The 27,686-nt window shown below is 44.6% G+C and overlaps 1 protein-coding gene across 3 annotated transcripts in view; it reads left to right on the top strand.

The window, feature by feature from the left end:
• Positions 1-27,686, top strand: part of bcas3 (BCAS3 microtubule associated cell migration factor) — a 1,085,633-nt gene that overhangs the window by 495,620 nt on the left and 562,327 nt on the right. For all 3 annotated transcript variants that reach the window (XM_038814687.1, XM_038814685.1, XM_038814686.1), the window contains exon 16: positions 9,373-9,523. In XM_038814687.1, the coding sequence (XP_038670615.1) occupies positions 9,373-9,523 (151 nt within the window). The remainder of the gene's footprint in view (positions 1-9,372; positions 9,524-27,686) is intronic.

Here is a 27,686-nt window from a genome sequence, read left to right as displayed (position 1 = left end):
TCTGTACGGTTTCTGCCGTTCTCCCCGTGTCTGCGTGGGTTTCCTCCGGGTGCTCCGGTTTCCTCCCACAGTCCAAAGACATGCAGGTTAGGTGGATTGGCCATGCTAAATTGCTCTTAGTGGCCAAAAATTAGGAGGGGTTATTGGGTTACGGGGATAGGGTGAAAGTGAGGGCTTAAGTGGGTGGTGCAGACTCGATGGGCCAAATGGCCTCCTTCTGCACTGTATGTTCTATGTTCAGATTCGTGTTGAGTGTATTTAGCAGGTTGTTTTCCCAGCTCTCGCAGCCCCAAGAAAGACCACACTATCTAATGGAACTTTGATGCATTCTGGGGCCTCAGTGGGGAATGCCTCGCCAAGGCCACATTTAGCTCTGCTTGCCGGAACTCCTCAGTGCAGGAGGAGATCGGGCGCCATTTTTAAATGACGTTCCGATCTCTCGACCATCCCAACGCCACCCCTGGACCCCCAAAAGTCCCAACTCACCAAAAGTGGGACCTCAGGAGGGCCCATGCACCCCACTTCACATGGGCAGGGCACCCCCAGGCTTGATCACTGGTGTGGGGAAAATGGCAGCCTGGCAATGCCCATGCCAGCTGACAGTGCCACCTGGCACCTTGGCAGTGCCAGGCTTGCACCCAGGTGGCACTGACAGTGCCAGGTTGGCAGTGCCAAGATTCCCAGGTGGCACCAGCAATGCCAGGGTGCCACCCTTCCCAGAGCATGAACCACCTGGGGGCTTCCGATCCGCTGGGAGAACCCCCCCAAGTGCCATTCCACCTGGTCCTCGTTTGTGGGGACCAATACTTGAATGGTGTTCTCCAATGGTCTGCAACAAGGCGGAGGAGTTAGATTCCAGGGCCTTGTTAGTTCAGACGAGTGCGTTTTAGAGTGAGACTAGCTCCCTCACTCTAATATGCAGATTTGCCAAATACTGATCCACAATGGACGGGATTCAGATCGCGACATCTGATGAGATCCCGTCAGATCTTGCCGAGGCGTGGCGAGCCAGGGAGATCCCAGAAGATCTACACCGGGGGGGGCCACCATCATAGAATTGTAATAACCTCCCCTGCACTTTTCTACTCCACCTTAATATTGCTTTTGGGGCCTTCTGCAACAGTACACTATTGAAGTAGGATCACATATAATTTATATATTAATTAATTGTACATGAATACTTGCACTTTTATAATCCAAAAATCTCAAAGTGCTTCTCAGACTCAATTATTAGATTGTTTTAAATTTTGGCCTCATTTTGTTCATGTTGCTCATGCTACAGGTTCCAAATAGGCACAGTTTTTATATTGCTATTTACTTCAGTTCAAAAACCTTAAATATTACATCTCAAAACATCCATTGTAAGTACCTCCTGCATATAAGTGGGTTTTTATTTTTTTCTGTTTCCTGTTCTAACACTAACACGGATGACAAAACCAGTGGCTTGTTAATAGAAAGCAGCCAGCAACATCAATACAGAAACTTCAATAAAGGATTGGTTTGTTAAAAGTTACTTTGCCGTCAAATGAATGGACTTGCAGTTCTCTAAGTATGGATGAGAGATGGTGACAAAAGCTGAAGTTGGTCTTGACAGGCTAAATTCATTAAGCATTTTCCCCTTCCTCTTTCCTACCTTTACTCTATTGGAAGCGTCATTATCTCCTTTCAGTCTGCGGTGTCTCCTGTTTCTTTTCAGAAACTTTTCTTGTTATTTCTTCTTCACAAAAGGGCTGGCTGCTCTGGGGGGTGGGGGGAGTTGAGGGTGGCGGCCGAACGGTTTTGAAATTTTAAGAACCCTCTTCAGTCCAGAATTGGGCTGATTTGATCTGGGATTTGTGTAGTGTCCACACAGAAGGCTTTGGTTATTTAAGAGACTAATCTTTAATACGCCATCTCCTTTGTAAAGAACAAAAGTAGCATTTGGGAGAATTGTCAAAACAAAGAAAAACGAGTTTCTAAACCTTTTAATTCGCTGTTGCTTGTCAATTTTGAACATTTTGGTTCCATTTTCAACAGACTAATTCTCTTCATTGATTTGTTTTCTTTCTTTTGTATTTTTTCCTTTTCAGTGACAATTGGTCCTTGTTTGATTTAAAAATATATTTCTCTTTTCCATTAGAATTATTGGTTGAAATATTTAGAAATCAATGGGGAAGCACACCTGTCCGTATAAATATTTAAAGGAATGGCCTATTATGGGGAATCAGCCTTGCTGTGTTCAGCTTTATAAAACTTGGGGACACAGCGGAAATGCACCTCACACCATTGTTCCTTCATTCATGGCAACTACCTCTGGGTTCTTATTACCAGACTGTGGACTATTTCATAACATTTTTTAAAAATAGCTCCCAATTAAATTAAATAATTTCATGTTCCTTGTCTTTTAAACATTTCTGTTTGTGCAAAAATCCTGTAGCATTTTGAAGAGGAAAAGTTTATTTTCACATGTGACAAAAAGCTCCATTTTAAGTTTAAAGTAATCTCAGGGCTCAAGTATTAGCTGTTGTGGGAGCGGGGAGGGGGGCGGGAGGAGAGGTGGTGGTGGGAGGTGTCCAGTTCATTATGCAATAAAATACCACAGTCTGTGGATTAGGAGTGAAAGTATATGTAGGGACCTTGTTAAATGGAGCAGAGCCAGATGGTGAAGTACGAAACAAGAATCTTTTCCTTGTTGGTAGGTATATTCACACTTGGGTTGCCTCACACTTGGGTTTGGCACAGAATATAACTCTGGTGCAATGCCAACCCAAACTTAAAGAAAACTGTTTCGAGGGCAACTTGGAATGTTTTTGCGCATTTCCTTTTATAATATTTTGCAACGTGAACTCGCTTACTGTTTCCTGTATTTTCTGACTTGATTTCATATTTTCCTCAGTTGCAGCATTTTACGTTTTTGTTCATTTAAAGTTTAATGACTTGCATAAAAGCACAGGCACATGTAGGACTGGGCCGAGATCGAGTGCTCTTTCGGAGAGTCTGCGCAGACTAGATGGGCTGAATGGCCTCCTTCATTGTAGGAATTCTATGTGCTGAGCTCTCTTTGGCTGTGTATTTGTTTTCAGGTTATGTTGGCACTGCAAAGCTGCATTTATTGCCTGTTCATAATTTCCCTGAGAAGGCCATGTGTCCTTCTGAAGAAGGTGTTTGCTAGGCCACAGAGTATGGGCTCACATGTGAGCCAGATTGAAGAGAGGTGATGGTTTTCCTTTCCCGAAGAATATCAGTCAATCAGTTAGTCACTGTATCATCCCCACAAATGATCAGTTCTATTGAATTCAATTTATCACGGTGGGATTTGAATTCATAGGGCACGATCGACTGGCTGTGTCCCGCCCGAATGGGGGCGCGACGTGGCCGGGAGAGGCCTCTTCCGGGATTTACTCAGCTCATTACGCCCCGTTACATCTCATGAGATGTCACGATCTAGATCACGCCCATTTTGGGCAGGATCAGTGTTTGGCAAATCTACATATTGGAGTGAACAGCTATCTCACTCTGATCTCCCCAAAGGTTTTGGGCTCTAACCCTTACATCTTGGGGACCTTAGGTGGGTGCCGTTCACGGCAGCCTTCACGCCCGTTCCCGGGACCCGATTCTCCCCCCCCATCGGGGCTAGGAGCGGGACCCCGGGAATCACGGCGTCGCGGCCTTAACGACCGTCGTTAAGGCCGCGCGCCGAGAGCCGGCTCCAACTCGCGCATGCGCGGGTGACGTCTTCACGCCATTGACGGAACCCGCGCATGCGCGGTTTCCGCTTTTCTCCACCGCCGCCCGAAAAGATGTGGCGGCTTGATCTTGTCGGGCGGCGGAAATAGTGCGTCCCTTTTGGACGCAGGCCCGACGATCAGTGGGCACCGATCGCGGGCCTGTCCCCTCCCGAGCACAACGGTCATGCTCCCGCCCCAAACGGGCCTCTGCATGTCCCAAACGGGCATCCAGCGCCCGTTTTTACGACGGCAGCAAGCAGGTGTGTTTGCTGCCGTGAAAAAACGGGCGTAAAGGCCCGGCCGCTCGGCCCAGCCGCCGCGGAGAATCGCCGCTCGCCGTAAAAAACGGCGACTGGCGATTCGTGACGTGGGTCGGGTGAGGGGGGGGGGGGGAGAATAGCGGGAGGGCGTGAAAAATGTCGGGAGGCCCTCCCGCTATTCTCCCAACCGGCGTGGGGGGCGGAGAATCGCGCCCCTTGTATACCGGAGAGAAAAACAAAACATTCTGATCCCTCGGATGCAAGAACCTCCAAGGGTCCACTCCTCCCATCTCCCTCATGAGCCCAGGACCCCCCCCCAGCACCTGTCCAACTTCGGCCCCAATACTATCAGCTCGTGGCCATCCAAATCCAGGATGTCAACAAGCACCCTCTTCACAAACCCCGCATCATCCCAGTTGGGACCATAATTGCTCGCCAGCACCACCAACCTCCCCTCCCAATGCCCCCGTCACAATCACGTACCTGCCCCCCGATCCACCACCACCTTCTCCATCTGAAACCTCACCCTCTTGCCCACCAATACCGCTACCACCCCGAGTCTTACTATCAAACCCCGAGTGAAACACCTGACTCACCCAATCCTATCTGAGCCTCAGCTGATCCTTAACCCTCAAATGGGACTCCTGCAGCATCACCATGTCGGCCTTTAATCTTCAAATCTGTAAACCCAACCCAAAATCCATACGTTCTCACCATCCAATGCAAAATGAGAAACAACAAAAAAGAGGGATAATGGGAAAGCACAGTCCCCATCCCCTCAATCCAAGTCCCAATCACATCCTATCTCTCATTTCAGTCCCAATCCTTCAGCCTTCGCAAATGCCTCCGCCGCCTCCACCTCCCAAAGTAGAAATCCCTCGAGTTATGTGTCACCTTTTGCTTTGCAGGGTAGACCACTCCAAACTGGCTTGTTCCATTGTCAAATCTTGGTAGATTGGAATACTAACGCCTTCCCACTTCACCTCTCACCTTTGCTTCGCCCAACTCAGGACTTTCTCCTTCACATGAAACTTATGGAAGCAGATTATGACTGCCGTTGGTGGCTCATTTGCTTTTGGCTTCGGCCTAAGCGAATGATCTGCCCTGTCCAGCTGGTATTTGGAGGGTTACTCCCCTTCCCCCAACAGCTCTGCCAGCATCTTTGCAAAATACTAGGTCGGCTTTGGGCCCTCCACCCCCTCAGGCAGGCCCATGACCCATTGATTTCGTGCCTTGACGTGTTCTCCACGTCCTCCACCTTAGTTCTGAGCCCTTTGTTAACACTCCGCCACCCTTCGCAGCTCCTCACCCGTCGAGGTGAACTGGTCATTGTACTGCGACAGAGCCTCCTCCACCCCCTTCAACTTCTCTCCTTGCTCCCTTACCTCGGCCAATGTCTTTGACACTGCCGCCTTCCCCGGGCAACCTCCTCCTCCACCCACCCCTTCATTACAGCCATCATCTCCCTCCGCAGCACCATCATGTGTTTGGTGAATTGCCTCTCAAATTCTCCTTGCAAAAGGACTGGAGTATAAAAGTAGAGAAGTGCTGTTGCAGTTGTATAGGATGTTGATGAGACCACACCTGGAGTATTGTGTCCTGTTTTGGTCTCCTTATTTGAGGAAGGATGTGGTGGCATTGGAGGCAGTTCAGAGGAGGTTCACCAAAGTGATTCCGGGGATATGCGGTTGGTGTGTGAGGAGAGATTAAACTGTTGGGCTTATACTCGCTGGAGTTTTGAAGGATGAGAGGGGAACTGATTGAGGTATACGAAATGCTAAAAGGGATTGATAAAGTAAATGTAGACCAAATGTTCCCCCATGTGGGGCAATCTAGGACAAGAGGTCACATATATAGGTTGAGAGGCGGTAGATTTAAAACTGAGATGAGGAGGAACTACTTCTCGCAGAGGGTGGTGAATTTGTGGAACTCGCTGCCCCATAGTGCGGTGGAGTCCGAATCATTAAATGGTTTCAAGAGGGAGATAGATATATATTCTGATATAAAAAACAGGTTAAAGGGATATGGGGAACAGGTAGGGAGGTAGATTTGAGACCAGGAAGAGATCAGCCATAATCTGATTATATGGCAGAGCAGGCTGGAAGGGCTGAATTGCCTACTTCAGCTCCCAATCCCTATGTTCCAGCCAGCCCCTCGTCTGCGAGATTACAATTAATCCTTGGTACATAAGTTATACACTTAACATTAAAACGTATCAAATTTCCTGCCACCTCTCTTACTGCTTTTGTTAAATGGCCAAGATTCTAAATTGTTTCATTATTGGATCGAGAATTTTATCTTTTCTTTATAGTTTTCTTTATTTATTTATTCTGTAGACCATTCGACTTGTAACTTTGTTCTCAGAAGTTTCTTCCCCCAGTAAGACACCATGAGACAGTGACTGCAAATTTCACTGCTGCTTTTTGCCTTTGAAGAAGCCATGTCTTTGTATCATAACACAATAGGTATTATGTTACTGTCGTTTGAGTTGTGTGCTCCTTCTTCCTTCCTTAAAGTCTCTTAAGAAGCTAAAGATAACTCTTGGCAAGCTGCTGGGATAATAAACATCTGTCGTACACTTTCTATTAGTTGTCTTTCCAACCAAAGCATAAAAGCTGAGAGAAAAATAACTTGAGAGTGAATTTAACCCTTGTGAGGATGTTATCTAATAGCTGCTTTGGTCATTTTTTTTAGCAGAAGGACGTGGTCCCTCCCACCACTACCCCAAACCCACCACTGCCACTGAGCATTGTGAAGGAGGTGAACATTGCATCCTTCATTGAAGGATTTGACAGCACTCATTGGAGATAAGAGCACAAGAAATAGGAGCAGGAATAGGCCAATCAGCCCTTTGAGCTCGCTCCACCATTCCACGAGATCATGGTTGATCATCTACTTCAATGCCTTTTTCCTGCATTAGTCTGCATTATCCCTGTATCTGTTGATATTTTTAATGTGTAGATATCTTTCGTTCTCAACCTTGAACTTACTCAGCGACTGAGCCTCCCCATGGCCCGCTGGGTGTAGAAAATTCCAAAGATTCATCACCCTCAAGAGTGAAGAAACACTCATTCTGAGACTGTGTCCCCAGTCCTAGACCCCCAGTCAGGGGAAACATCCCTCCTCCACCTACCCTGCCAAACACTGTAAGAATTGTGAATGTTTGAATGAAATCACCTCTCATTCTTCTAAACTCCAGAGAATAAAGGCCTAGTCTATTAATCTCTCCTCCTAGCACAATCCCTCCATCCTAGGAATTAATTTGGTGAACCTTTGTTGCACTCTCTCGCTATGGCAAGTATATCTTTCCTAAGGTAAGGAGACGAAAACTGCACATAATACACCAGGTGTGGTCTCACTAAGGGACTATATAATTGCAGTAAAACACCTTTCCTCCTATTCTCAAATCCTCTTGTAATAAAGGCCAACATACCTTTTGCTTTCCTAATTGCTTGCTGTATCGGTGTGTTAGCTTTCAGTGACTCATGACCAAGGACACCCAACTCCTTTGAAATTCAACACTTTTCAGCCTCTCACCACTTAAGAAATGCTCCATTGCCAGGATTGCATGGTCAGGATTCCCAGACACAGTTTTACTGTGGGGTGGGCAGGACCTCAGATGGAAAGAATCATAGAATCATAGAATTTACAGTGCAGGAGGAGGTCATTTGGCCTATCGAGTCTGCACCGGCCCTTACAAAGAGCACCCGACTCAAGCCCACGTATCTACCCTATCCATGTAACCCAGTAACCGGCACTTAACCTTTTTGGACACTAAGGGAAATTTAGCATGGCCAATCCACCTAACCCGCACATCTTTGGACTGTGGGAGGAAACTGGAGGACCCGGAGGAAACCCACACAGACACGAGGAGAACGGGCAGACTCCGCACAGACAGTGACCCAGCCGGCAATCGAACCTGGGACTCTGGAGCTGTGAAGCAACTGTGCTAACCACTATGCTACCGTGCTGCCCCATGTCCTTATTACAGATTCTGGTATTTTCTCTGCTGCTGATGTCAAGTGAAGTTCCCCATTTTCTTTCTCCCTCCTTTCTTAAATAGTGGGGTTACATTTGTGGTTTTACATGCGTTGCAAAACACATTCTGTTGCCCTGAAATACTTTAAATTGGGTATATCAGCACACAACAAAATAAAAACCTTTCTATTCCACTTTCTCCACCATGGCTGCAGCAACTCACTGAAGACTTTGACAGCACACCCCAAACCATTGACCTTCACTATGTAGAACAAGGGCAATGGGTGCATAGTTACATTATCACCTATGAATCCCCACCCAGTCACGCACTGCCCCGCCTTGGACATATATCGACCTTCCTTCACCAATGTTGGGTTTAAATTTTGGAACTTTCTGCTGTGGGTGTACCTTCACCACATGGACTGCAGTGGTTCAAGAAGGAGGCAATTAGAGACAAGGATTAAATCCTGGTCTCGGCAATGACGCTCATAAACGAGAAGGAATTCAAAGATTGAATGGTCTTTGCTTTGCTTTGCTTTTGCACAGCTCGTCCACTGTGTGCAATAAACATGCCCATTTAGGACCTGAATCCTTTTATGCTGTATTGCTCTAAAGTGATGTGATTGACACAGCCACAATGAAAATGCGTAGTGTTCATATGCAGATCAATGATGTTGCTTTTACAAAAATGTAATGTTACTACCATGTGAGTAGTCTCCTTCCAAAGAGTATGTGGACCTTGTTCTCCCCGCGTGGCTTAAGGCAATAACACCCACAGGTTTGACCTTGGATAGATGTAAGTGAAGCTTATTTTTAGAAGTTTGAAATTAGAGCATTGCAGGCATTGGACTAATACTTTAATTATTACTAGTGGACCCACTTCAGGCATTAATAAACACAAACTCCAAAATGCTACCTAGAATACATTTAATGCAATCCTGCTGGATAGCAGTAAAAACACCATGGATGTCATTTTAAATCTGGGTAAATACCAATATAAACTCATACTAAAGCAAAAGTACTGCAGATCCTGGAAATCTGAAATAAAAATAGAGAAAGCTGGAAATATCCAGCAGGTCAGGCAGGATCAGTGGAGGGAAAATCAGAGTTAACATTTTAGGTCGACGACCTTCTGTTAGAAGTTTCTCAGCAGATAGGCCATTGAGAATTACCTCTCTCTCCACAAACGCTATCTGACCTGCCGAATATTTCCAGCATATGATTTTTATAAAAAAAGAGGATTTGAACCACATGGAGTGGTGATTTAGTGTGCCGAAGGGGTTAAGCATCCCATCTGAAATAAATATTACATTTAATATTAAAGGGGAGCTGTATCAGCAGCCCATTGTTCAGGAGATAGCTTCATTTCTTGGTATCTTGGTAATTCATGGGCAATAATTCTTATTTTTGTCCTCTCTCTTTTGCAGGCAAACTGAGCAGCCAGGACAGTTACAACAGTTTCACAAACAACAATCTAGGAAATCCACGTCTCTCGCCAATCCCAACCCTGACGATCGTGTTGCCCCTGGCGCAGATCAAACAGCCCATGACACTGGGAACCATCACAAAGCGTACAGGGTAATGGATTTTGACTTAAGTTTCCAGTAGGATTTTAATAACACAAGAACCAAACAGATTAACATAAAACATATGTATCAGCACTGTTCACCCTTGCTCAGCGTATCCACACACAAATTGAGTAAATGGCAAGGTCATCTTTAATGCGTTTTCCACCAAAATAAACTTTACTAGACCCGACTATGTACTGCACCTGTCCCTGCGGTGTTGTTGCCCTGATAATTTAAACAGGCGGCATAAGTGCAGGTGGCACCTTAAGGGAGGCCCAGAAATTAATAACAAGAATGTTGAGAATAGATGATGTGCAGAATATGCCAGCTGCTTAAAAGGAATGGCAGGGTTCAATTAATTTGGAGCAGTGGTAAACGCATCATCAGTCTAACATGTGGCAGTTTAAAGAGAAAATATGCTGGGAGTAAAACATAGTGTACGGAGTAGACTGCCGTGGAGGCGGATGGTGTCAAAAGGCAGCTTGGTCGATTATAGGGTTTAGAGGTTGAAAACTAGCGTGCTCTGTCTTGTTTTAAACTTTGGAAGCATCTCCATTAATCCCAGTGGTATTTTCCTGTCACGTACATCCTTGTGCTCCCATCTGCTCTCTCTTCATCCCTGCCACCATAGGTTTGTCAAATAATGCAAAATAGAACCTGAATTGCACGATAGCTTGGTCAGCACATGGTAAGAGAAAGAAAGGATGGTTAGGATTTTAGCCATAGACCTTTCATTAGTACTCAGTTCCAACAAAAAGGCAATAGCTAAACATTTCTTAATTTTCTTCACATGGCAAAGTGAGTGTTGCTGCAATTGATTTTGTGCGGTGAGGTGGCCTGGAGACTGCTGGGTGAAACTTGTCGTTTCTAGATTTCCAAACAATGTGGTGGCACAGGTGCCATTATTGCACTGGATTTGTTGTACATTTACAGATAATTGTCCGGGTATATGATGTGGAGGAAGGCTAGAATAGATGGTCATGGCAAAACACAGTTATATTAAAGCAAATTTGGGGAGGCAGTGGTGTTGTGGTATTATCAGTGGAGATATAACATTGTATCGATACCGCGAGCACCTTCTCCAGACGCCGAAGGACAAGACAAGAGTGTTTGATGACCATGGCATTTGTGCTTGCACCAGGATCCTCTTGTACAAGGCAGTCGTCCTCCCAACTCTTTTATATGGCTCAAAAACTTCGACTATGTACAAACCTCATGACCCTGGAGAGATACCGTCAACATTGTCTGAGATGGGTTCTCTGTATCACCTGGGAGGACAGGCATATGAACATCAGTGTCCTTGAAGGAGCCAAGAGCGCCAGCAATGAGGCTCTGATCATCCAAACCCAGCTCCACTGGGCCAGCCACGTGCTTAGGACATCAGAGTCCCGACTTCGAAAGAAAACTTCTTTGCCCAGCTCAAGGAAGGCTTCTAAACGGGAGGGGGACAAAGGAAGCACTTCAAAGACACCTTGAAGGCTTACCTGAAGAAATGCAACATCAACATCTGGGAGGCCCTTGCTCGGAAGAGACCTGTTTGGAGGAATCTCCTATTGAAGGGACACAAGTCTTCAAGGACACCCGACGGAAGAGGAGGCATGGAAAAGGAGCCTGAAAAAGGAATACCAGTGATCTAGCTTCACTTTCAAAGATAAATAGCTTTTAGCAGGCTGTAATTGACAGGGTAATAGCTTCCAGACAGCCAGATGTCTATGATTGACAGCTCTCGGATCACATCAAAGAAAGCTGTGCGTTCTGCTGAGAAAAAGAGGACGTCAAAGCACTAAACTCCGAGGTGTTTATAAACATTGTGGATAGGTTTGTAGCAGGATACTTGAGATGCATTCAAGCTGAAGGGAAATGAAAATAAACAATCCAGACACCTGGCTGTCTGAAAGCTATTAACCTGTCAATTACATAAGAACTAGGAGCAGGAGTAGGCCATCTGGCCCCTCGATGAGATCATGGCTGATCTTTTGTGGACTCAGCTCCACTTTCCGGCCCGAACACCATAACCCTTAATCCCTTTATTCTTCAAAAAACTATCTATCTTTACCTTAAAAACATTTAATGAAGGTGCCTCAACTGCTTCACTGGGCAAGGAATTCCATAGATTCACATCCCTTTGGGTGAAGAAGTTCCACCTAAACTCAGTCCTAAATCTACTTCCCCTTATTTTGAGGCTATGCCCCCTAGTTCTGCTTTCACCTATGCAGCAACCTTTTGTGTGGCACCTTGTCAAAAGCTTTCTGGAAATCCAGATATACCACATCCATTGGCTCCCCGTTATCTACTGCACTGGTAATGTCCTCAAAAAATTCCACTAAATTAGTGAGGCACGACCTGCCCTTTATGAACCCATGCTGCGTCTTCCCAATGGGACAATTTCTATCCAGATGCCTCGCTATTTCTTCCTTGATGATAGATTCCAGCATCTTCCCTACTACCGACATTAAGCTCACTGGCCTATAATTTCCTGCTCTCTGCCTACCTCCTTTTTTAAACAGTGGTGTCACATTTGCTAATTTCCAATCCACCGGGACCACCCCAGAGTCTAGTAAATTTTGGTAAATCATCACTAGTGCATCTGCAATTTCCCTAGCCATCTCTTTTAGCACTCTGGGATGCATTCCATCAGGGCCAGGAGACTTGTCTACCTTTAGCCCATTAGCTTGCCCATCACTACCTCCTTAGTGATAACAATCCTCTCAAGGTCATCACCTGTCATAACCTCATTTCTTTCAGTCACTGGTATGTTATTTGTGTCTTCCACTGTGAAGACCGACCCAAAAAACCTGTTCAGTTCCTCAGCCATTTCCTCATCTCCCATTATTAAAACTCCCTTCTCATCCTCTAAAGGACCAATATTTACCTTAGCCACTCTTTTTTGCTTTATATATTTGTAAAAACCTTTGCTGTCTGTTTTTATATTCTGAGCAAGTTTACTCTCATACTCTATCTTACTCTTCTTTATAGCTTTTTTAGTAGCTTTCTGTTGCCCCTTAAATATTTCCCAGTCCTCTAGTCTCCCACCAATCTTTGCCACTTTGCATGCTCTTTCCTTCATTTGATACTCTCCCTTATTTCCTTAGATATCCATGGTCGATTTTCGCTCTTTCTACCGTCCTTCCTTTTTGTGGGTATAAACCTTTGCTGAGCACTGTGAAAAATCGCTTGGAAGATTCTCCACTGTTCCTCAACTGTTCCACCATAAAGTCTTTGCTCCCAGTCTACCTTAGCTAGTTCTTCTCTCATCCCATTGTAATCTCCTTTGTTTAAACACAAAACACTAGTATTTGATTTTACCTTCTCACCCTCCATCTGTATTTTAAATTCCACCATATTGTGATCACTCCTTCCGAGAGGATCCCTAACTATGAGATCATGAATCAATCCTGTTTCATTACACAGGACAAGATCTAGGACCGCTTGTTCCCTCGTAGGTTCCATTACATACTGTTCTAGGAAACTATCGCGGATACATTCTATAAACTCCTCCTCAAGGTTGCCTTGACCGACCTGGTTAAACCAATCGACATGTAGATTAAAATCCCCCAAGATAACTGCTGTACCATTTCTACATGCATCAGTTATCTCTTTGTTTATTGCCTGCCCCACCATAACGTTACTATTTGGTGGCCGATAGACTACTCCTATCAGTGACTTTTTCGCCTTACTATTCCTGATTTCCACCCAAATGGATTCAACCTTATCCTCCAGAGCACCGATATCATCCCTAACTATTGCCCGGATGTCATCCTTAAATAACAGAGCTACACCACCTCCCTTACCATCCACTCTGTCCTTCCGAATAGTTTGATACCCTCGGATATTTAACTCCCAGTCGTGACCATCCTTTAACCATGTTTCAGTAATGGCCACTAAATCATAGTCATTCAAAATGATTTGCGCCATCAACTCATTTACTTTATTCCGAATACTACGAGCATTCAGGTAAAGTACACTTATGTTGGTTTTTTTACCTCTGTTTTGAATCTTAACATCTCCAGTTTTACTCCTTTTAGTATTACTGGGCCTATTCACTGAGCTCCCCTCAGTCACTGTACCTTGTACTGTCGCCCTTTTTGATTTTTGACTATGTCTTCTCTGTCTTGTACTTTCCCCCTTACTTCCTTTTGCTTCTGTCCCTGTTTTACTACCTTCCAACTTCCTGCATCGGTTCCCATCCCCCTGCCACATTAGTTTAAACCCTCCCCAACAGCTCTAGCAAACACCCCCCCTAGGACATCGGTTCCAGTCCTGCCCAGGTGCAGACCGTCCGGTTTGTACTGGTCCCACCTCCCCCAGAACCGGTCCCAATGCCCCAGGAATTTGAATCCCTCCCTCTTGCACCATCTCTCGAGCCACACATTCATCCTACCTATCCTGACATTCCTACTCTGACTAGCTCGTGGCACTGGTAGCAATCCTGAGATTACTACCTTTGAGGTCCTACTTTTTAGTTTAACTCCTAACTCCCTGAATTCAGCTTGTAGGACCTCATCCTGTTTTTTACCTATATCGTTGGTGCCTATGTGCACCACGACAGCTGGCTGTTCACCCCCCCCCCCCCAGAATGTCCTGCAGCCGCTCCGAGACATCCTTGACCCTTGCACCAGGGAGGCAACATACCATCCTGGAGTCTAGATTGCGTCCACAGAACCGCATGTCTATTCCCCTTACGATCGAGTCCCCTATCACTATAGCCCTGCCATTTTTCTTCCTGCCCTGCTGCGCAGCAGAGCCAGCCACGGTGCCATGAATCTGGCTGATGCTGCCTTCCCCTGGTGAGCCATCTCCCTCAACAGTATCCAAAGCGGTATATCTGTTTTGCAGGGAGATGACCACAGGGGACACCTGCACTGCCTTCCTACTCTTGCTCTTTCTTTTGGTCACCCATTTTCTATCTCCCTCATTAACTTTCACCTGCGGTGTGACCAACTCGCTAAACGTGCTATCCACGACCTCCTCAGCATCGCGGATGCTCCAAAGTGAGTCCATCCGCAGCTCCAGAGCCGTCAAGCGGTCTAACAGGAGCTGCAACTGAACACACTTCTTGCACGTGAAAGAGCCAGGGACAGTGGATGTGTCCCTGAGCTCCCACATCGCCCACGAGGAGCATGACACGGGTCTGGGATCTCCTGCCATGTCTTAAACCTTTGGTAAACTTATACAACTACGATTTCAAAATAAAAATAAATAAATTAGACAATGAAAGAAAAACTACTTACCAGTCACTTACCAGGGTTAAAAAGCACCTCCGAAAAAGCACCTTCTCTCACTCTGCACCGAATTACCTCACTGCACCAAATTACCAAGTTGCAATTCCCACTCTGGATATGCTTCACTCCGGCTGTGTCTCTTTGACCTGCGCAAGCTTCTTACCTGATATTTCCTAGAGGAGGTGGAAGGGTGGGGGACACTGCAAGTGTAGTGTCTCGGGTTTAGCAACCGCCCGACTTGTTACAGGCACTCACCTTCCTGACAGGCCCCTGCTCCCGCCGAAAATCCAGAGGCTGCTCCCGCTGAAAGGTAAGCAAATTTAACAGTACTCACTCACCTTCATGACAAGCCCCTGCTCCCGCTTCCCAACGACCGTGGTTGGTTTTTTTGGTTAGAGGAGGGGGGTAGGGAGGGAAACACTGAGGAAGTGTTTCGGGTTTAACTGTCACTTGACAACAGCCCCTCTACAAACCTCCTTCAAATTAGGCTGACCGCACTGCACGTATACAAATCTCCTCGGAACAGCCAATCAGTAGCTCTGCTCTGCTGCCCTCTGCTGGATCATTTTACTGAAAGCTATTTCTCTTTGAAAGTGAACACAAGGCTTGCAGATCAAAGGATCTGATGGGTGTTTGAAGCCTTGTGATGTGGTTTTACTTTCTATGAAGTAACAGCCGCTGATTTCTACACCGTTGGGGGGTGGAGATCTCTGATATAAGGGGTTTCTGATATGGGAGGAGTCTCTGAAGGAGGAGTCTATGATGGATGGGTCTCTCATATAGGGTCTCTGATATGGGGGATCTCTGGCATTGGGGATTTCTGACATGATGTTCTCTGGTGGAGGTCTGATGGGGGTCTCTGGTAGGGGTTCTGATGGAGCGTCTGATACGGGTGATGGAGTGGGCAGGATTTGCGCTGTATGGGGGAGCAGGGTCCACCAATGGATTTTGGGGGTACCTACATTAAATACTTACCTCCTTGACCCACCTTGAGGTCCCCAGCATCACGGCCACACTGACAACTGTTGCACCAATCGACGCACATGTGAATCCCAGCCCAGGAGGTCAGAACACCATGGGAGTGTGGAGAATCGCATGTCCAGCCTATTAATCAGATGCGAATGGCTTGAAATGACCCATTTTCATTCTCCGATCGGCGCAGGTTGTGTACCTCGATGCCCAGGCAGCGGGGGACAACTGCAACTCTGGTCGCAATCCCGCTTTTTGCCCGTCGCGAGATGCTGCACTGCATCGGGAACTCCGCTACCAGCGGCGGGCAGTGGAGGGCCTCGGCCAAGAGATATAGTTTGAGAAGAAGCATTGTCTTAAAATTGGCAACGAGTATATTTAGCTATACTCCAATGGGTTCATTCTTATTTCATTATTGACAACTTATAGACCAATTGACTATTTTCCAACAATTGGCTACGGTTGCCTTTCAATTTTGTAAGGTATAAAAGGGGGTCTCGTGAAGCCATTTTGGGTAAGGATGGACCGAGAGGAAGAGGGGCAGAGGCGGAGAGACAGAGAAAGACAAAGAGAGATGTAAAGAGAAAGATGTAGGTAGCAAGATGGAGAGAGAGATGTTTACAAGAGGCAGAGGCAGGGGAGGAGAGATGGGAAGAGAGTGATGTTTATGGAGAGGAGCTGAGAGCTGTTTTTGACGTTGTCACTTCACGACTTGGTCTGAGAAGAGTGGTGAGAAGTCAGCTTCATGGGCTTACCACCATTGTGTTCAAACACTCTTTCTTGCAAAAGAAATTAAATGGCACAAGAAATGCAAAAATGGATAATTTGCAGTATTTCTAAGACTCAGAACATCAGGCTGTGACCTAGGTTTATATTTGGTCCATTTTATTGGGATAGTGATCTCCTCTCAGAGGATTCCGAAAAGGCAAATGGAATTCCCATTTTCGCAAAAAAGATGATGGATCAAATTCTTGACCTCTGCGCCTTACTTCCACGATTGGGAAAGTGTTTGAAAGTAGTATGAAGGATATAATATGAGGGAGCCTCATGAGGGTCTGCGTGGTTATAGGAGTAAGAGTTCATTTATTTAGTAATTTATTGGATTTCTTTCATGAGCTAGCAGATAATGAAGAAACAGAACTCTAACTAGGCAGCCGATCTTCGGAAACATAAAACCCAAGTTTAATGCCCCTGCCAAACAGAATTCTGCTTCCTGTGACTTATCTAGTAGCAGTTCTGAACGACATATGGCATTCAATATAACAGGTCCAAGGTCCAGTCCATGGGATAGATGGAAGTATCCTAAAATGGATTTGCAAATGGCTGATTGTTAAACAGCAGAGTAATAAACCACAGGCAGATATCTAATTGGCAGCCATTTCCCAGTGGAGGACCACAATGTCAGTGTTAGTGCTACTGTTTTTGTTTATTTTTAAAAGTGGTTTAGGGGAAGAAATTGGGCGCGATTCTCCGAGGCCGCGCCGGTTGGGAGAATCACCGGCCGCGCCATTTTATCGCGCGACACCGTCCCGCCATTCTCCCAACCGGCGAGAACAGCCCCATCGAGTTCTGCGGCGCGACAGCCGGAGAATCGCCCGAGACACTCAAAACGGCGATTCTCCGGTACCCCCACCATTCTCCGGCCCTGATGGGCCGAGCGGCCGCTCCGACCCGACAGGTTCCCGCCGGCGCCGTCCACACCTGGTCGCTGCCGGCGGGAACTGTGTGGGAACGCTGGGGGAGGGGGAGGGGGCAGCCTGTGCGGGGGGGATGGGGATTCCTTCACCGGGGGAGCCTCCGATCGGATCTGGCCCGCGATCGGGGCCCTCCGATCGGCGGGCCGACCTCTCTAAAGGAGGACCTCCGCCACCCCGCAAGATCCATCCGCCATCTTCTTGCGGGGCGGCCTCGGGGAGGACGGCAACAGCGCATGCGCGGGTGACTTCATTTACGTGACGCCGGCCACGTCATGTACGTGGTGCCAAGGCCCAGCGCGCGTAAAATACACATCGCCGCTCCTAGCCCCCCGGGAGCGGGAGAATAGGGGGCTGGGAGTGGGCTCCGACGCCGGAGTGAAACATTCCGGTTTTCACTCCGCTGTCAGGACTTTGTCTCCATTTTGGAGAATCGCGCCCATTATGTCCAAATGTGTAAAATACACCGAATTAGGAGCAACAGCAATTGATGAAGATCAGTATGCGTCATTTGAAAATAATCTTGACAATCCCAATCTGTGGTGTTGGTGGTGGGTGGGGTTGGGGGCGGGGGGGGGGGGGGCGGGGGGGGGAAGCTAGCATAGTAGCTAACTTTTACAGAAAAGCTGACAATATTAAAGAAAGTAAAACTATCCTATTTTCTTCATCAATGTAGTCCTATTTCATGTATAAATCTCAGTCTCACCACTCGAATGCTAATGAGAGTTCTGCCTATAATTGTTATCACGGACAATGACCATCTGGCTAGCTGTTGTGTACGATGCACTGGGTATGGAATAAATGCTTTGGTACTAATGGTTCGGAGGCCTTGAGGCAAAGAATATGGAGCGTGTCCTCAGCAGATGCATAAACACTTGGTCCCAGGTGTATAAAACAGATGTAATTACACCTGCGTGGTCAGTAGCTCTAAGGCAGTACTCTGAGGGATCAACACACTTTGTGGGTCCAGCTGCTTAACCTCCTAATCAGAGATTAGTCACACTGATAGGGAATGCCTGAACAGCTTGATATCTTAATCACTGAAGTGATGCAGTTATTTAAAAATATATATTTTAGTTTATCCTTACTCTCTGTATTAGTTGATATTTTTATTTCTAAATTTACTTGCCGTATTGGATTATTTTTCAACCTGAATAGATGGTGATTAGTCATCAAATAATTGTGATCACTTCTCGGCCTTTTGACTAAGATGAGCGTGAGGTCAGGTGTAATGCCTGGATCTGGTATGTCTCTCTTGTGGGGACCATGAATTGGATTCAATTTGAATTGGTTTTTGGAGCAGGCACAAAGCTGGATTAGGGGTTTGCCCCTCTCCACACTCTGGCTTTGTAACTCTGATAAAGTAATTTAAAAAAATCGAATATTGTGATGTTGACAGAGATACATTTCCTTCCTCTGCCAAAAAAGCTGCCTTGTTTATGTTTGAATTTCGGAGTCCAGTATCTGTGGGTGCAGATTCACAGTTAGTCTGGCTGCTTTATCCCCCCAGTGGAATCGTCTGCCCAGAAAGTTTGTATTTTGTTCAAAAGACTCGGTGGTAACATTCTCTCCTCTGATTCATGTAGTTGGGGGTTCCACTCCAAATCTAGGCTAACACTTTAGCCCAGTACTGAAGGAGAAACAGCACACTGATGTAATGACTTTCAGATTAGATGTTAAATGGTTGCCCCGTCTACTTTCTCAGGCAGATGTAAAAGATTTCATGGCACTCTTTTGAACAAGAGTAGGGAGGTTCTGCTTTGTGTGCTGGCCAATATTTATCTCTTAATTAATATCACCAAAACAGATTATCTACTCATTAGTTCATTGCTGTTTGTTGGAGCTTGCTGTGTACAGATTGGTTGCAGTGTTTCCTATATTACAACAGTGATTTCTCTTCAAAAAATTCTTAATTGCCTGTAACACACTTTGGGAGGTCCTGTTGTCATTAATGTTGGTATGTAAATGCAAGTCTTTCTTTTCTATCTGAGCGTTAATAGTGAGGGGTCACAGACAAGAATGATTCTGCATGCACCCGCCAGCCACCTACATGTACTTTCAACAAGGATTGTTGGACAGCACTTCAGAACGGCTACGTTTTTTTTGAGTGCATCGTCCAGTTGTGATGTCCTAACTACTAAGTCAGCTGAAATCATCTAACTAAACATACACTGGGGATTGAACCTAGAATAGTCGTAAGAGCTAGTTACTAATTTCTGTAAAAAACTAAGCCAGAGAGGGAGACAAAAGGGGTAAATTCTCCAAACCCGCCTGCCATGGGAATTGTCGAGAGCGGAGCAGATAATTTAACGATCCATTAAAAAGCCTGTTGACCTGAAGTGGAAATTTCCGATCCTCAGAAAGGCAGGACCGGAAGATCCTGCCCAAAAAAGTAGTTCCAATATGTTGGCTAGCTAGAAGCCCCTGTTCGAAGTTTAGTTTCGGAGTGGTTACATCTTCTTGCTCCAAAATTTATGTCCAGTTTAATGTTAAATCACCAAGTCTCGGACACTTTCTCTTTGAATATTTTAATACTGTGACCGAGATTCACCAGCCATGCCCATCCGGCGACCGGAGAATCCCGCCCGAGGTAAATGGACGTCTTCATTGTCCGCCTGTCGCCCGTGGCGTTCCTACAGGGGGCGGGGTGAAAGAATCCAGCCTTGTGTCTACCAGCTTTCTCTTTTTCATGGCTTGTGATTGCCATCATCAGCTTACTTTGTTTTAGTGGTGGGAGACTGCACAAGATCTTAAACAGACTCCTTGAGCTGAGGAAACATGAAAAGTTATATGTGTGTGGAATGCTAGATACCTTAAGACACCTAACTTAGGAACTTTGCACAGGAACAAAGTTAACACCCAATCACTAGTCAGCTAAAGTGAAACTGACTTTCTTTTAAGTTCACAAATTCTAAATCTCAATAAATAACCAGAGGCTTAAGTCACTCAGTTGTTAAGTTATTTTTTTCAAGGAACTTCAATGACTGGAATGTGCTTGTCACTTTTCAGGCTTTAGTTTAGACACACAACATTTTAGCTTGTTTTGCATCTGTCACAAAGTGTGGAGCATTACAACTGAACAAACTAGATGTACTCCTTTAATATATCACGCGGCATTGGCACAGTTGAATGATAATGTTTGAAAAGGACAGAAATGCATAATGTTATGCATAACACATTCTGCTAAATTTGAGTACATCTTTTCCAGACCACAGTCTAATTGTTGTTCAGTAAAAAGAAGTGGATATCAATCAGAATTTATTGTTTGCTCAGATAGCTTTGCGAATTACAATATTGTCAGCAGATTCATCTGCACTTGTAGCAAAGTTTGCAATGCCATGTTTTCATACACCATTTTCGGCGGCACAATAGCACAGTGGTTAGCACTGTTGCTTCATGGCGCCAGGGTCCCAGGTTCGATTCCCGGCTTGGGTCACTGTCTGTGCAGAGTCTGCACATTCTCCCCGTGTCTGCGTGGGGTTTCTCCGGTGCTCTGGTTTCCTCCCACAGGTTCTGAGAAACGTGCTGTTAGGTAATTTGGACATTCTGAATTCTCCCTCTGTGTACCCGAAGAGGCACCGGAAAGTGGCGACTAGGGGCTTTTCACAGTAACTTCATTGCAGTGTTAGTGTAAGCCTACTTGTGACAATACAGAGTATTAGTATTATAATATCCATTTCTTTTGTGGCATTACTTCCAATGTGTTGGGTGTTACGGTAGTTCAGGGAAAAGGGAGAAGATTCTGTTTTCAGTAGCAACGTAGAGAGTGACATATTGCAATTTTGGAGCACTGTGAAGTGCAAGATCCTGATATTAGGTACCAATGGAGATACGTCATTGAGTTTGGGAGCCTGGATGATGAATTAGAGCTTTGGGTTTGAGAGCAATTGAAAAGGGGAGTTTTGGTAGTTTGATAATACTGTGGGGTTTGGTGGTGTGAAATAGCCTGCGTAATTCAATCAGTGAGTCATTAAATAAATTATTGTTTTGCAATTTTGATTATGAACAAGAAAAAGCCCAAATTATAGTTTAAATCTGAAAATTTACCCTAAGAAGCTTTTAAAATTCACTTCCCGGCTCGTTTTCAAATCGTTTGGAAAGTGAAGAATACTTTTTCTCATGTTGCAACAGAATCCATGCGTCTTTATTTTTCTAATGATTTCAAAACGAGCTGGGAAGCGAATTTTAAAAGCTTCTTATGGTAAATTACTCAGATTTGAACTATCATTTGGGCTTTCTCATGTTCGTAATCAAAATTGCAAGACAGTAATTGATTTCAGATTGAAGAATGCTTTTTCTCATGTCGCAACAGAATCCATGGGTCTTTATGTCTGAAATAAATATTCTGATACATGTTAATATATTTGCTGATAAACAAATCAATATAATGAAGTGGAAGAAATTTATATTGAGGAAAGAAACATTTAAATATCAACCAAATCACCTGTTAGTATGGCCTAAAAACTTGCCAAGGTATGCCACAAGTGTGAGGACTGAAGTGGGCAGATGGGATGGATATCTGGCTGAAGTTTTTATTTCAATCAATCAGAGGATGTGGGAGTCGCTGACAAGACCAGCATTTATTGCCCATCTCTATACAACTTAGTGGCTTGTTCAGTCAGTTCAGAGAACAAAATAGACTGTGACATTGCTAGGTCTGGAGTCACATATTGTCCAGATTAGGTAAGGGCGGCAGATTTGCTTTTCTAAAGGGCATTAGTGAACAAGATGGGCTTTTATCACAATCCGATAGATTCACTGTCACCAGCTTTCATATTCTTCTAGATTTTTATTTAATTAACTAAATTAAAATTCCTCAGCTACCAGGATAGGAATTGAACTCACGTGTCCAGATCAATTGTCCAGGCCTGTGGATTTCGAGTGCAACAATATAACCACCAGGTTACTGTACCCATTCGCTGTTAATTAATGGCAAATTATTTGTCTGTCATGGCAGTGCCATTGTTACTACCTCAGTGGAAATATCATTGGATAATGATTAATTCAGGGCACCATGAAAGGACTCATATTTCAGAAAGTAAGAAATAGACACCATTTACAGAAGTTTCTGTCAGGTTGTTGAAGGAGAAAACAATGCAAATTAATCTAAAGCAGTGAGATTGTATTAATGCCCTTATCTGGGTCTGATCACGTGCTTTGCCCACTCACGAATAAAACTTATGACAAGCGCCAAGCAGATGCGAAGCTTGGTTGAGCTTAATGGTTCAACCTCCTCACTACTGGGTTTGAAAGTTAATTGTTACCTTTTAATTAAATAGGAAATAATGGATACCCTGGAGTTATTACAGGATAGGAATTTTAGCTAACGTCATAAACTACAATAGTAAAGCTTGAACAGTTTATAATTGTCAAGTGAACCCAAGATTAGAGTCCTGACTAAGAATCACTTGAGGGTAACTTTTACGTTAGAATGCAAACTGTTCATTTTAAGAGGTGACTTTATTTGATTATGAATCTTAGTTTTGAATCAAAAATCATTGCCTTATTCCAATTTTAGTACATAAAAACACAAGAAGTGGGAGGAAGAGTGGACCATACAGTCCTTTGAACCTGCCCCACCATTCAGACACAACAGGCCAGATTTCCATCTTGGAGTCAGGAGATTTCCCAACTTTACGATTCTGCCTCCGACTTGATATTGCCCACCAATGCTACCTTCATGGTGGAGTCAAGCCTAGAAGCGGAGGTGGGCCATTGCCAAGATAACCAGTTTAAAAGGCAACTCTGTTCACTGAGATATCAACCGGTTCTAGGTAAATTCCACTAAGGAAAATTCCACTACGGTAAATTCCACTCGGAAAATTTCACTATAGGTAAAAATCACTACGGCATATTCCACTAAGGTAAATTCCACTACAGTACCTTAAAAAAAAATAATAAATAATAAATAATTTGGGATAGATAAAGAATATGAATACATTTTAGGGCAGCACGGTAGCATTGTGGATAGCACAATTGCTTCACAGCTCCAGGGTCCCAGGTTCAATTCCAGCTTGGGTCACTGTCTGTGTGGAGTCTGCACGTTCTCCCCGTGTGTGCGTGGGTTTCCTCCTGGTGCTCCGGTTTCCCCCCACAGTCCAAAGATGTGCAGGTTAGGTGGATTGGCCATGATAAATTGCCCTTAGTGTCCAAAATTGCCCTTAGTGTTGGACTGGGTTATGGGGATAAGGTGGAGATGTTGACCTTGGGTAGGGTGCTCTTTCCAAGAGCCGGTGCAGACTCGATGGGCCGAATGGCCTCCTTCTGCACTGTAAATTCTATGATATCTATGATTTTAGCTCACATTTTATTCACACATTAAGATAAAAATGATGGCGAGTACATAAAAATAGATAAAAGAATATGAATACATTTTAGCTCACATTTTATTCACACATTAAGATAAAAATGATGGCGAGTACATAAAAATAGATAAAAGAATATGAATACATTTTAGCTCACATTTAGCTCACATACAGAAGGGTGTAACAAGTAGTTTAGTTTTTTATAGACCATTTACTAACGACTAATTAGTTAAGAAGGGTGTAACAAGTAGTTTAGTTTTTTATAGACCATTTACTAATGACTAATTAGTTAAGCAGTGTGTCCACCATTTACTGTAGTGGAATTTACCGTAGTGGAATATACCGCAGTGAAATCTACCTATAGTGAAATTTTCCAAGTGGAATTTACCTTAGTGGAATTTACCGGTCACCTATCAACCAATTTTCAGAGATAAATGAGAAGCCCCTGAGCACTCACCCACTACCCCCATTCCCCCTACCTCTCACCCCACCCCAACCTGTTTACCCAGTATCCACTATAGACAGAACTCATGAGCCCCATAATTACATTTGGAAGTCATTAAAAAATGTACTGGATCTGTCCTAATAAAGAACCATAACTTGAATATCTACCATTATCCTCTTGAAAACTTATGAATTTGTCAAAATGAACTTACGTACATCCCCCTTGACAGATGTGTCATCAACCACAGCAGAGCAGTCCATTACTGGATTTGGAAGTCAGCCAAATGTTCATAATGAGATTGTACTGCACAACTGTGTAAAATCCTTTGTTGAGCAGAAACTATTAACATATTTGGAAGCAAACCAAACATGCATAGTGAGAGTTCACTGAACAACTGTGCCAACAAACAGTCTAGAGCAGGTTCTATTAAAGTTTTGAACACAGCCAGAAACTATGGGTGCGAACTAACTAAACAAAAGAGTCCATTCTGGGCAGGATTAGCAGGTAGAGCCAGGAATGACCCTTCTATCTAATGGCATTCTGTTTGTTTTTAGTGTTCCGGCGAGCAATGCCCTCTGCCCCCCCCCCCCCCCCCCCACCCACCCACCCCCCGCCACCCACCCCCCAAGGCTGCACTCAGGGTAATTTCCTGGAAGAGAAAATGGTGTCCTGTTCAACACTGCCAATGCAGCCCCTGTACCCCCCCCCCCCCCCCCCAATGCCGCGACTCACCTATAAGGGGGTAATCGGGCCCCCTGCACTCCACCTCACATGACAGGGTACCCCGGGCCCAGCCCCGGCATGGGCAAAATGCCAGCCTGGCAATGCCAGCATGGCACCCTGGCAAAATCTGTGGCGTTACCACACGGGCACCCTGGCAGTGTGAGGCTGGCACCTGGGTGGCATTACTAGGATGCCAGACAGGCAGTGCCAAGGTGCTCAGATGGCACCAGCAGTTCCTGGGTGCCACCCTGTCTAGAGGCTGACCATTTGGGGGCATCCGACGCTTGGGAGACCCCCTCGGGTACCTTTCAGCCTGGTCTCAGTTTGTGGGGACCAGTACTGGACGGCACGCAGCTGGGGTCTTCCCAGTGAGGCCGTTAGGTGCCGAGTGGCCGTTAGATTGTGATGTCTCGTGAGATCTCGTGATGCGTAATGGCCGTCGGGAATCCCATGGGAATACTCTCCCGGGATCTACCGGCCACATCCCGCCCCAGTTCCGGTGGGATTCGACCGGTAGGTTGCACCCTCAGTCACCTGTCAAAACTTTGAACAGCCAAACAGATGGGTGAGTTGAACTTCAAGGAAAAGATCAAAGCTGTGGGGCTATTTAGCACATTAGATCTGGGTCTCCTTATTATACAATGCAAGGTAGCACTTTATCCGATGGATAATGTACATTAATGCATCTCAAAACTTTCCACTTTCACAATGCTGATCAAACCTTGAGATCTTGCCAGTTGTCAGAAATAACAAATTAACAATCACATTATTTCTTGATTACATTTTTTAAAAATCCTTTTTATTAATATCTGAATTAAAAACATATATAACTTTACAAGCATTGACTGAAAGTTCATAAGCCTGTGACAGACACGACAATACTGCTGCTGGCTAAATACAAGTTTGAACTATGTTTCCGAATGAACCTCATGTGCTTGGAGACTATTATATAGAAGCCAACTCTTAGACATACTAAGTTCACAAATGTATTTATAATATCAGGTGCAATGACAACCTTGGTTTTACAATGTGCCATACATCAAGGAATCGCCAAATCCTCTCCAGCAGTTAGTCTGGTTTCTTGGAATTGAAATAGGCATGCTCCTGAGAACGAGCACCATGAATTTTAACAGTTTATTATTCTCCTGCCTCTCAGTCACAGGATGTAGTCTTGAAGCTAACACAATTTCCCTATCTATGCTCTTGATAGCAAGACTTGCAAAATTCATCACAATATATGATGATCGGGTGAGGTCATGTTTTTGCAACAGGTGTCAATGCCTTCAGGATTCTTTGCATAAAAATGCAATACTTAGGAGAAAATCATACTTTCCACTGAGAAATGTGACAATTCACAAGAAATTACTTTGAACAAACTCAGTTATCCTAACTCTGATAGCTGATGTGACATTTTTGAGTAATAAAACAGGAAGTGCTGGCTAAACGTAGCAGATCTGGCTGCACCTGTGGGGAGTGAAACCAAATTAACTTTTCGATCCGTATGATCCTTCTACAGAACTGGATTCTTTGTGTAAAACCACAGCACTTTGGAGAAGATCACATTTTCCACAGAGAAATGGGCAAATTCACAAGAAATTATTTTGAAAATATTTTGGTTTCATTCATGGCGCTTTTAACTTTGCTTTCACAGTGAATTAGGAAATACCCTTTTGAGGAAACAATTTAGACTTCTTACAAGGACCCAATGGAGCAGCATTCTTGTAGAAATTTTGTGGAGAAGCTGCACTCAAGCAGAACAAACTAAAGGACAGCCTTTAAACAAGTGTTTTGGTGTAATCTTCTGAGCCTGCAGATTAGATAAAATACTTCAGAGAGACTCTTCAGTGGCCAGGATAATAAGCTCTGCACTGTTGTCTTCAAAATTAACACATTAAAGATTCCAACTTTGCAATATCACAGAGATCAGCAGGTCCCCTCCAAGATACCTTGATGTGTTTCTTTTTTCAAACTAGGCTATAGGGTTGAGTCATTCTCTTTATAAGGGTCCAATAAAATTGCTAAACAATAATTTCAATGTAAAAATGCCACAGGGTTTACTTGACCTGCCAGTGTCACAGTTAATATTCTGCCATTAGAAATCTGTTTGTACCAGTTGGACCTCTGCTCCCCTCCCTTCAGTAAACAGAAGACAATATTTGGGGGATTGCTTTTGGTTTGGGGGGAAATGTGGGAAATAAAATGAGGAGGGAAGAGCTAACTGGTCCCACTATAACTTGGACAAAGATCACTGGTGTCAGTCAGAGAAATGTCCTGACACCTTGTTTGGAATGAGGATGTGGCAAATTGATTAAACATGGGAGCTGAAAGTGGCAGTGCGTCAAACAACAAAATATTCTCAGTTTTGCTGTGCATATGATACAACAATGTGGCCCATATACATCACACTTGTATACAGGAGGCCAACTCGATTTATACAATTGCTGCACTCATTAAAGACACAAGATAAACAAGCACCAGCTTCTCCATCATCAAAACAGCCTGCTGCACTCTCCAAACATTAACTCCTCTATCAGCAACACAGCTCGCACTGCTCTCATATACTAGCTCTCCTGTGACAGGCTTACAACGTGACCAGTTTACAGTGCATATGGAAACATATATACAGCACCAGATGTCCAAAGATGAAAAGCTACCTTTTATGTACTTTTAATTTTTAAAATTGTAAACTAATACCGAAAGGTGAAGAAATCAGATTTGAATTAGATACAAGCAGGAAAACTGAAAAGGACAGTTAACATTTCAGGTGTGATTTGTTGTCAGTTCTGGTAAAGGGGCCTACTCAATTTGTTAAACC

Source organism: Scyliorhinus canicula, chromosome 12 (genome assembly GCF_902713615.1).
Source record: "Scyliorhinus canicula chromosome 12, sScyCan1.1, whole genome shotgun sequence".
Taxonomy (NCBI): domain Eukaryota; kingdom Metazoa; phylum Chordata; class Chondrichthyes; order Carcharhiniformes; family Scyliorhinidae; genus Scyliorhinus; species Scyliorhinus canicula.
The sequence above is the reverse complement of the archived record's forward strand: the minus strand, read 5'-3'. Positions and strand labels throughout refer to the sequence as shown.